This window comes from Prosopis cineraria, unplaced genomic scaffold (assembly GCF_029017545.1).
Source record: "Prosopis cineraria cultivar Desert tree isolate PC_DT_omini unplaced genomic scaffold, ASM2901754v1 PC12, whole genome shotgun sequence".
NCBI classification, from domain to species: domain Eukaryota; kingdom Viridiplantae; phylum Streptophyta; class Magnoliopsida; order Fabales; family Fabaceae; genus Prosopis; species Prosopis cineraria.
The window spans coordinates 14,464,500-14,476,753 of record NW_026555343.1 but is presented as its reverse complement, the minus strand read 5'-3'; the positions used below and the strand labels follow the sequence as shown (position 1 = coordinate 14,476,753).

General features: G+C 33.3%; 1 protein-coding gene across 1 annotated transcript; it reads left to right on the top strand.

Annotated features, from left to right (window-relative positions):
• Window positions 1–5,219: 5,219 nt before the first annotated feature.
• On the top strand, window positions 5,220–9,848 carry LOC129289523 (uncharacterized). Its single transcript, XM_054926302.1, has 4 exons — window positions 5,220–5,380; window positions 7,481–7,784; window positions 7,891–8,814; window positions 9,505–9,848. The coding sequence occupies exons 2-4, from the start codon at window positions 7,624–7,626 to the stop codon at window positions 9,605–9,607; spliced, it is 1,188 nt and encodes a 395-aa protein (XP_054782277.1). The 5' UTR covers window positions 5,220–5,380; window positions 7,481–7,623; the 3' UTR covers window positions 9,608–9,848.
• The last annotated feature ends 2,406 nt before the right edge of the window (window positions 9,849–12,254 follow it).

Sequence of the window (12,254 nt, the reverse complement as noted above, 5' to 3'; positions counted from 1 at the left end):
TTTTCAAATAAAGTATTTTATTACCAATTATTGTGATTAGTGTGGTGATTTGGTTAACCCTTCTTAATATTATGTGGATATTGAAAAAGGATACAAATGGTGCCAAATTGATTAATCTACAATTCAACCATAAGGATAATCATTAATATCCTTATTTGAATGATTTCAATACTTTACTCAACCTTTCCAACTCACATAAAAATACAACCTCCCTTTTTTTAACATGCCATTAGGTTTACTAGATGCCTCTAACTCATATTATCATTCATGAGCCATTAAACCACCATTAGTGACTTCAAAATAGCTCCAACCACTTCCATTAATATCATCATTAGCCATTTATAGCCTCTACTAACCAAAAACTAGTAAAACCATTAATGCTAGGTTAAATAATCTAAATCACTCCCATTAACTTTAATTTAGTTAATGGATTTGGATTCATAACTTATATAGACTGAAAATTATTCTCTAACTCAAATCTTAACTCAAATCTCCAAGAAAAAGAAAGAGAAAGGGAGAAAAGGAGTTTAGAAACCTTACCTTAGGTGTTTAATAGCTTGGAAATGCTCCCAAGCTTCCAGTTTAGAAAACCTTAGTAGAGAATTCTTGTGTTTTATGTCTCTTTTGGTTTCAAACTTTGTCATAGACTCTTCAAATTTTTGGCCATGTGCCACAATGCACTTATCACATGCTGCAACGCATGGCACAGAGAGGTCCTTCCTTTATTAATATCCATTTGTGCACCACGGCGGATATGCTGCATGCCATAATATGTGGCACAAAATCATTCCTTTCATATTTTCTCCCTCTTTGATGCTTGGGTGACCCAATTTTGCTTCAGACCTAAATTTAGGGCTAAAATCACACCTAAATAATTAGACCTCTTTGGCCACACTTCATTAATTAACTTAATTACCCTACCCTAGTTTACTAAATTTGATATTAAATTTTTCAATATATTACGAGGGGAATTGACCAATGCATTGACTTGTCAAAGCAATGTTGTTAATTATTTGACTTCATATGATGACCCTAAAAGCCAATGTAAACCTAGTTGGTTATTAACAAATTAAAATACACATAACTAAATTATGAGGCCTACTAGTAAAGTTTACACAAAATTCTATGCCTCTAGTCGTTTTCCCCAATAATGGTTCAATGAGCTAGTCTCTAAAATATTGAAGAATGATAAATGAGTACAATCACTTAGTAGGTTAACCTAACCTAAACAATTGCATATCAATTAATTATAGATGAAAATGAAAATTAAAATTCTTTTCACAACCAATATATGCATTTCAAAAGTTGCCTTAACCACAACACTGACGATCATATGGCCAAATCTAAACACATATCATCTCATACATATGATCAATAATACACACATGGAGTCACAATAATAACAACCATGTGGCAGAATATGAAATGTATAATCGATGTCAATCTTATACCCTCTTGATACCTCCGACATGAAACCGTTGGCTATCTAGTGACTATGTCCATAACTCAGACTAATCAAGCTTTCCACTCATGAGAAGCTAGCTAACTCACTCACTTGTAATCCACAATTTTTTCCAATACTAACAACATGGGGTGTCATACCCCTAATCTAGCCTTCTCATAAATAGGTAGAGACAAGTTGGTTTGAGTTTATTGAAGAACTAGTGGGATAGTCCTTAATCAACCATGGTACAATGGCTACCTCTCGATTTCAAGAATTAACAATTAACTGACTTCTGATTCCAACGAGAAGTTGCTATTACCACATAGATTTAATACTACTCCTTTCCCTAAATGAACTCTTGCCATAAATGATCATGTTATGCATACATTAACATATAGTATGCAAAACTATTGACAACCAATACATTATATCATACTCATCACAAAACCATCTCCATCATACTCCGCAAATATCATCATACACTATATATCTCTTGATATTCATATGTGTGTATGTGTGTGCATGCATGTTTCTATTCAATAGCATTATTAACATATCTAAAACATATTTATCATTCTTCATCATCTCACTAACATATTTTCATGAATAACACAAAAACTTGTCGAGCATTGCATCGAATATGAATTTACAACATTAACGAGCTTGAGATCATTCCTTCTAACATATAATTAATTAATACATAAAAGCATAGACTAAATTTTTCTTAGTTACTTCAAACCTTTGAAAGGTCAAAGATTTACCCCTTAAAACACAAACTTCTAAAGCCCTCCTCAAGCTTGAATGGTGCCAAATTGGTTAGTCTTAGGTGTAGGATGGCTTGGAAGTGCTCCACAACCTTTAAATTGCAACCCTAGTAGAGCAAATCCTTATTCCTTCATCCCTCTTTTTTCTTTTACTTTTTCTCCTTTCGTTTCTATCTGACTCACAAGCAACTTATCAAAAAAATTGGCCATGCTTTATAGTACACGTATCACTTGCCGCAATGTATGGTATAGAAAGGTCATTCTTTTGTTGTTTGCCATCTATGCATCATAACGGATGTACTGCATGCAGGGGCATATGGCATAGAGACTCCTTCAACTTTTCTCCCTTTTAATGCCCCAGTGACCCAACTTTGGTTTGAGCCCGAATTTAAGGCTGAAATCACAATTGAACACATGCATTAAACCCCTCTAGCCACATATCACATTAATATACTTAATTATCCTAATTAAGCTTAGTTAATTAGGGTTAAATTTCTGGGATGTTACACCTTGATACAAGTGTTAGAGGAATTCTAGGATTGTTTTGCATGAGACTATATGTAATAACCTAAGAATTTAAGTTAAAAAAAAGGAGGGGTAAATTTATAGGTTGGTATTTTAATTATAGTTATATTAATTTTTAGACAAATATGACAAGAAAAGAAAGCTAATGTAGTGGCAGCAGAATAAGTATTATTCCATCAAGTCTCAAGTTTGAATCTGATCGAGACCAAGGAGATTTTTATTTTGTTTTCCCCTAAAATTATGAAATTGCCCTCCACATCATCTGATAAAAAAATTTTCATCCTTTTTGTTTCTTTGGGGGTTCCAAAAAAATCACAAGAGAGAGAGAGAGAGAAGGATGCTCTGATCTGATTAATCCATGTTTCTTCCTCTGCACCTTTTTCTCTGTCTGTTCCGCCCATGACTGTCACCGACATTTTGCTGTAGCTCCGTCCGCCACTGGTCCGTCAGACTCGTGGCTTATGTTTCTCTTCTGCTCCTCTATTCCAAATCGATGAGGCTGTGTTTCTTCATTGTTGGTGTGATTATATGGGTGAGTTAAATGGCTTGCTTCCTTTATTTCCTTTATCAGTCATCAATCTACTCATCTTTTTGTGCTCAGCAGCAACTTTTATTCCATTGTGCACACAAAATTTTCTCTTCCTCCCCTATTCGTGTGTGTTAATTCATCTAATATTAGAAGCTTATATCTCTGCTCCTTCTCTTCGAATAACCTGTGTGTGTAAGTGGCTGGGATGATATTGTTGAGAGTATGATTTTCCTTTGATTTTCTGATGCACGTGTTGAACGTGGGAGAAGAAAGAAATTCAAATTGAGCTGTATAAATTTGTCTTGAGGCTTAATAATGATATTTATATGGTTCAAATATTTAAGCTAAATTGATTTGATTGGAATGGTTGATCTTGAGTAATTGTGAGAACGAAGTTGGAAGAGAAGAACTTAAATAGGATAATTGGAGATTAATATTTATAAGATATTTGTTAAAATGTTTGTTGGTAGAATTGAACTTGATTTTGAAATTTTTTTGATTCTTGTGAGAAGCAAAGTTAGCTTAGATGTGATTAATCTATAAATTTAACTTGAAAGTTGCAAAGGATATTTGACTATGAAATTAATAATATGCAATTACTGGAATGCTTGGAGATCGATAGTTTGTTGAGAAAATATTTAAATGTTAGAGTTTTTTTTTATGAGGGGATTGGAAAGGATGTATTTAGTATCTTGAAAAAAATGCTAATGAAGAATATTGTTTAAACAAAGCTTTGGTTTTAAAATTTCAAATGTATTATAGTCGATTATCGATGAGACTGATGAAATGAAATTATTGTACTGGCTGAGAGTTGAATAAAATTTTTAATATGATTTATAAGGTGTTTGGAAGAGGAGAAGTTTGATTAAAGTTGAGAGGAGAAATTTGAATTCTAAAAAAATTTCAAGTAAGTGAATAGTGTCCCAACTAATTTTTCAATAAAGATTTCCTTTACTATAATAGTACATTTGTTTGCAAAGTTGTTTTAGTAACGATGATATGGTTATTGAATAGTTTATTTATTAAACTTCTTTATTTTATGAAATTACCTTTATCAGTTTTGAAATGTTAGTTAATCAATATATACAAGTTTGGACTTTGATTATGGAATTTCATTCTGAAAATTAGGACTACAACCTCCTCAAATTTTTAAATTTTGCTTAGTAGTTTTTTATAAAATTATCCATTATTCATAAGTTGAGTTGGGAAAGACCACATTAGCAACAAAGCTTTCCTAACAAGTATTTAACACAATTACATGTACAAGATTTAATTTGAACTTGAAACCATTGGTTAAACTAGTACAACCCTTACCAATTGAGCCATGTGCTCGTTGATTTTGCTTAGTATTATATAGATATTATATACTTTCGACCTTCCAAAACTTATGAATGCTTTGTAGTCTATATGCTTTTTAATCTCGACCCTTCATGGTTGAATCTGACTCTACCACTTATTTTGGATATAAGATTATAGTACCATTTACTCTCACATTATGTTCTAGTAAATTTTATTTCCTTTTTCTCTTTTATTATTGTAAACCATATTCTCTGCGTGCAGTTTAAAAATGTTTAATGATAATAAAGCGAGTTCTGCTCATAATATTCTCTTGTAAACCAACTAGTGTCCCATCTCACTTAGTTTAGGTGGTTTTCATAACCTTCATCAGGCACTTATAAGAATTTCTTATGTCAAACATATTTTAAAATGATAACTTTAAAATTCATTTTAAATTATTAATTAAATTTACAAATTTTATGTTAAATTTATTAAAATATTTATTAATTTAAAATTATTTTATATTGAATCTATAAATTAACAAATGTAAGCCCCCCCTCTTTTTTTATTTTTTATTTTTTACCTGGGCTGTAGGTAGCAGACTCGAGGCCCAGCCCTCTAAGGCACATAATTACTTAGGCGCGAACGGGTTGAAAGTATTTGCCGCCATCAAGTTTTCCTTCGTTCTCCATCGTCTCAGGGGAGTCTTGCACACTTCATTTCCTTATCAAGCTTCAACCGAAGATCTACACTGTTAACAACGCAATCTGATTGCAATTCTTCTATCAATTTCGCCTACGCCAGCAATTTCATTGTCTGTATCATTCCACATCTTAAATGGTGCTTACCAGTTTCTTCCCCAAGTTCTTTTGAGTCGAAATTTGTAATTTTATTGTGCTTTCTTCTGAATTGCTACTGAGTAGAAATAATGTGTTATTACAACTGTTATCCTGACGTCATTTTTGTAATCCTTTGATTCTAGGGTTGTGGCTTCTGTACTGTGAAGTGGTTTTTACCTGTGTTTGAGTCTGATTATTTCGTTTCGTTTCTGTAGTTAGTTGATTTGCATTTATCCTAATGTGTATTGGCGTTCAAACAAAAGATTTGTAGTTGCGTTATGAACTAACTTATTGCAATCACGCGGGGGGAACTAGCTTGATGTCCCAATCAATGTTGAACACGATTTTAGTTAGTTCCTATCTTGAAGATGGGGCAGTTCAATACATCTATGTTTTTGTACAAAATTCTGAACAACATTGTTGCGTAAGTTATGATTCAGTTTTGGGCTTGAAACTGTTAACTGTTGCTTGTAGAGGTGTTTCAGTGCAAAAATCAGGATTAAAATTACTGCAACACTAACGTTTAGTTTTGGGCCTTGAAATTTCTTTATAACAGCTATGATCCTGGGAATAATTCTGCAGTAGCTTTGCTGCACGAGCTAGGATTCTGTCTTTGGCTTGAAACTACTACAAATTCTGTATTAAAATTGCTGTGCAAGTTAGGATTCTGTTTTGGGCCTGAAGTTTGTGCAAAGTTCTTCACTAAAATTGCTGCGCATGTGGGGATTCTCTTTTGGACTAATATTAAATACAGCCATGTTTATCTTGGCCGAATACTGCCATGTTTTTTAGTGCTAGAATTCTGCACATGGCTTCACTTTGTCCTGGGACATGCTGCCATATATTTTCAAGATTTTTCCTTAAAAGAAGGCTCTACTTATGGTTCATTTTCAGTGTGACAAGTCTTGCAAAGGATATAGCATTGTTCTGTGGTTAAAGTGGCCATTCGCTTTGAAATTGTGTTTAAAATTTTCTTTTGCGAGCAAATTCATGGGTTTAATATTATCTGGGCAAAGTGCTATTCTGTGAGAGAAATGAGATAATTCAGTTGGCTTTCAAGACTGCCACCAGTCTCCACCAAAACCATTAGTTGCCCCTTTCTCGTGTTTCATTTCCAAATCATTAGTCACCAACACTTCCTGTCGTAGAAAGCTCTATGAAACTCTACCTAGAACTGGAAAAGCACCCCAGCAGCCCTTTATTACTTTCTGCCCAATGTGTCAAACCATTTACCTGTGCTGCATCTCCCTTTTCCCGGCACCCAAGCCTATGCCTCCTCACATGTACCTTATGATTGGCACCCTATCAAGTATCAAGGAATAAATTTGCATGGATTTGGGATTTATTATGAGGTTAAAATTTACTAGTTTTAATTGGGAAAATTGGTATTTAAACAAGTGGGATTGTTTGGGATTATCATCAACAGATTAGTTGATTTGTAAATTTGTATTTAGCTTTCTAAATTTCCCTTCCATTTTTTCTCTCTCCCCCTTGAGTTCCCCTATGAGTAGGGGAAGATCATCTGTACTTATGATTGGAGTCATGCCATGCAAAGCATCTGTAACCCAGGTTCTTCACGATCTAATCTAACCGCATGATAATTTCAGTGAAAGGTCAAGCAGCCATTGTTGCTCATAGCTTTAGTATTTCATCTTCTCTTCTATGTTTATTTGAAATTTCATTAGCCATCGACTGTTCTTGTAAAACATGGCATTTGATTTTGAGCTTTGAATCCGTGACTGAATTTTGTATCTTAGTGTTTTCAAAATTATCTTTTCATTGCTATAATTTAGCATATCCTCTGCTTGTTTGGAAGTGGTTTGTGACATTTGTTTTGTGCCCCCGCATTTCCGGAAATAAGCATGAAAGGGAAAATCTTGTAATTATTTAATGGATGGAAGTCTGATTGGTAGAGCCAATTCTTTTCTTTCAATTTTCAGTCACCTATCATTGAAATTCGGAATCTTCTTATTGAACATAAAACTTTTTATTAAAACAAAAAATATTCATTGCTCATTTGTTTACTTTACAGAATTGCACAACTTGATAGCATTTGTGTCTTCTCATGCTGTTTTCTATCATCTTTCTTCTATTCATGCAGTTATCGCTCACTGATGAGTGCACCTAGTAACAAATTCAAATATTGAGCTTTGATCAAATTACCTGCGTATTCTTGCTATCAAGGGTAAATGCTTGACTCTTGCCCATAGAGGTCACTTTAATCTGTACTTAGTGAGGCTGAGAATGGGAGAATCACAGCGGTTTTCTAGAGGGGCAGAAGCACTCCTTCATCTCTCTCCTGGATCTTCAATTTCTGTTGCTTATCATCCTCTTTTTGGTCCTCATGATGATCTCATCTTCCTAGAGCTTGACGAGAAACTTGTCCCAGAATTTCTGCATGAAAGGTAAGCAATGGCTGACATTAGATGCCAACAGTCTGTTTCAAAGGTTTATTACTATTTCCCTGCCCTCCTATTTCAACTGGCTTCGTGATTTTGTACCCTGTTCCAGGGTGGTTGTAAGAGGACAACCAGATGAAGATGCAGTTCTTTGCACTCAGTCCAAAACTTATTCTGTCAAGTTTGTTGGAACTTCCAATTCTGTATTCCTTGTACCACCAAATCAATCCGAATATCATCAACCTCCACAAGAGAGTGATGATCATAATCATCATGACCAAAAAGTTGTTGCATCTGTGATCAAAGTTGTACCTGGTAACATGGAGCTTGTTGAGGTTGCTCCTAGACTTGATAAACTCAGGTCTCTTCTTTCAGAGAACCCTTACAGATGTGATGAGTTAGAAGTAGAATATTTAGAAGGCAATCATGAATCAAGAACAGGATTATACAATTGGAATGACCTCGTTGGCAATATTCAAGCTAGTGATGATGAAATAAGGTCTGGACTACGGGAACTTTCTGCAGTTGAGATTAATGGGCATTGGAGATTAGTGGATGAGACTTATATGTGCACCATTCTTAGAATGCTTTTGCACAATTCAGTGTTGAATGACTGGTCGCTCAATGCTCTTAATGAAGATGAAATTGTGAATATTCTTGAATCAGATGGATTTCCAAGGGTACTTGCTAAACACTGTTTGCATGTATTTGGTGAGAAAGAAAATGACTGTCTGGGTAGCTTTGTCTGGAAATTGGATGACAAGCGAGTGTGCGTGCAGTTTGCAAGGGAGATACTGAGAGGAGGAAAGAAAAAGTTGGAGAGTTTCATGGATGAATGGAGGAAGAAGATTCCAGATGGCATGCAACCCACTTTAGATTTTTTGGAAGGAGAAGTTCTGACTGAAAGGGTTGGTGTTGAGACTTGGATTCATGCCTTTAGTGTTTCATCTTTGCCATCCACTCCGGCGGAACGTTTCTCCATTCTTTTCAGAGAACGGAAGAAGTGGGATTGGAAGGATCTTCAGCCTTACATCAGGTTTATATTTCATAATAGATTTACAGGAAAATATAACTAGTAGTCCTTGTAGTTTTAACATGTTTTGATATAGGTCCCAATAGTTTTTTTCATTGCTTTAGGTCCTCTAGTTTATCCCGTCTGCAACATTAGTTCCTCTATTTTTAAATATATCCAAAATAATGACAAGATGATACTAATGATGTTAAACACGTTGATCTGGGACTAATATCATTAATTTACACTAGGGTGGAATTATAATTCAACAAATTAAGAACGCTGTCCACCCTATTCTGTTTCATGTTTCAATCGATTGAATAATAATTCCACCTTAGTATAGATTAATGACATTAGTAACAAATCAGCATCTTTAACATCATTATTGTCATCTCATTGTCTTTCTAGCCATATTCAAAAATAGAGGAACTAACACTGTAAACAAGATAAACTGAAGGGACCTGGAGCAATGAAAATAATATAGGAGCCTATACCAAAAAATGTTAAAATATAGGGATTATTAGTTATGTTTTTCCTACATTTATATAGTACGTGATAGGTTTTATGTCGGAAACTGTCAAATCCATGGTTTTGGTGGAAGCACTCTCAGGACCATGGTTTTGCCGATTTTCAACTTGAAATGATATAGACTGATGGCTTAAACATCTATAATCCTTTTCCATTTGAAATTAATTCACCTTTGGAATGTTTCAGGGATCTAAACGTGCCAGGTCTTTCTTCAGAAGCTTTGCTTCTCAAATACACCCGAAGAACACAGCCAACTTCAGATGCAGAACCAGTATTCAGTGCAAGATAATAGTCTCGTGTGTACTGAATTGAATCCCCTTCATGCTTATTTTTATTAAATTTTATGAAAGTGAAATCGAGATATGTTATAGTTGTTTATGATTTAAGAAAAGCACAGCAGAGAGAAGTGGGGATGGAAAAAAGCTTTTGCTGCTCAACAAATCAACATAGTTCAAATGCTCTGCAAATCTTGCACTGCCAAAATATTATAATAGAATTTTATTATGTACTCTTCGGCAAAATTATAAAATTGATCTTCCATATTTCGCTAAAAGTCTGTGTTTAATGCTCCTCGGATCCTTTTTATTTGGCTAGAAGTTTATGTTTAACTAAGTTTAACCATGTTCCCTTCAGTTATTTGTTTTTTCAAAAAATAAATAAATAAATAAATAAAAATGACCAGAAGGAGTTTATATTTCATTGAAGTTTTGAAATAGGACCCACATTTGAAGAGCCAAGCTTCAGGGGTTCGGGCCCAAAAAACCTGAATATTTTACGGTTAATGAAGCCCGAAAAAATTGGTTGGGTTTTGTGATTGAATCGGCTGAAAGTTTTGAACTGTTTTTGTTGTTAGTATAAAGTAATTAGCATTATCTTTTGATAAACTTTTCTTTTTTAATATTCTAGTAATATATATACAAAAAATTTTTACATGTATTATACATATTATATATATAAACTAGATTTTTACTTCCACGTGCGTTGTACGGAAAGCATCAACTAATTAAATTTAATAATATTCGGTGCATGTTATTCATCTAAATGTGTAATAAATTTATCTTACATTTTTATAAAACTTTAAAATAAAATCAACTAATCATACAATATTTTTGAAATTAGTAAACATTTCAGTATTAATAAGAGTACTAAATATATAAACAATTGAAATGTTTAAAGTTAATATAATACTCCATTTTTTGTGAAATAAAAAATTCATGAGATGGTTCTAAGTGATAACTTTTACCACGTTTTGTAGCAGAAATTATTTAAGAACATATAAAATATGTTGTCTATTATAAAATAGGCAATAATTTGTTTGTTGTTGAAATGTAATGTGCATGTTTTAAATAGAAAATAAAATACAACCGTTGCTTATATAATTTATAATCAGCCAACTTCACAAAACCATGCCCTTATTTTTTTACACCACTTTGTTCTATCAATTGTTTCTTATGTTGGAGCCTCGTAATTTTATTTTTTAATTATTTATCCTCTTTTTATAAATTTTGTTAATTATCGTAAACATAAAAATACATGAGAATTAGAATTGCCCAAAAATAATGATTTTGATTTAATATGTTTGTTTTTTGGTAAAGATTTAGATTTAATATGAAGATCCACGTTCACATATTCTTACTATATTGTAATATATTTTATGGTATAAAATATAAAATAGAATATCTTTTCAACTTTCGGACAAGGAAAAAAAAAGATAAACATTTAAACATAAAAAATATTAAAATATAAAATGCAATAAAACAAAATGATAAAAAAACAAAATAACTAATAAGATAGCATAGAAAATAAAAATATACGGTGGAAAGCTAGGGAGATATTTTCTAGAAACAAAAAGGCCTCCAAGTTCCTCATTCACTACTTGTAGATGTCTTCATTCACCGCCTCTAGATGTTTTCATTCACTGCTTAAAAATTCATAGATTTCTGAAAGCATCAACTTCATTTGCAAGAGATGAAATTCCTATAATTTGAGATGGCTCGCAATCAGAGAGATGCTAGGAGGTGGGGATGAGACAGAGATCTTCGTCAGAGAAGATGTCGTCGACACTGGACCAAGTTGATTGAGAAGGAAAGAGATCGAGGAAGATGAAGAAAAATGGAGGACGAACGATGAAGAAGTTGGAAGAACTCAAGACTATGGAGTAGAGCAAGCTACTGCATGTCAGTGATAGGTTCAGATGAAGGAGATCTTCCACATATCTTGCTTCATCATAGTGTTCACAAAGAGAGGTAATATCTAAAATTCCTTTTCTTTTAATTTTTCTTATCTCCACTTTCTTTGTCCATGATTAAATGATTGATATGTAATTAGAAATGCTGGAATTATACAACTGATAGTGAAACCGATTGCTAATAGCTCAGAAAACATTGGATCACAGTTGAGAAGTAAAGCCCTAATGGCTTTAGTTAGTATGGGTTAAAATGAAGAATGCAAGGTCAATCATCTATACATTTTTTAATATTTATAATTTTCTCAATTAGTGAATGAAAGAGACTTACTCTTCTCGAAGTTTTCAAAGAATATGACAATAAGAAGGCATGTCATACTAAGAAAATTATTGAGAAAACAGACTTACTCCTCTCCTAAATACTTATTCATTTACATCGTATTTTATCTTTGCTGTGTATTCACATCTTCATTATGGTCATGGGTCTTTGAGTCTGCAACCTCTATGGGTTATACATTTTCATGCATGTGCAAGGGCCTTCCATCCAAGTGCTTGCATGGCAGTGTTTTAAATCTCAACATAAGATAATTTAAACGTAAGGAAAGCCATAAAGCACAGCCTAGTAACTCAATTGAGCCCCAGTGTGCTTATAAGCTATTACATTTTACTTTATCATTCCGTTATGCTTTCAAAAATTCAATCAAAGTGAAAGATATTTATAATTCAAACAGGAGAAAGAAAGAGAGGGGAA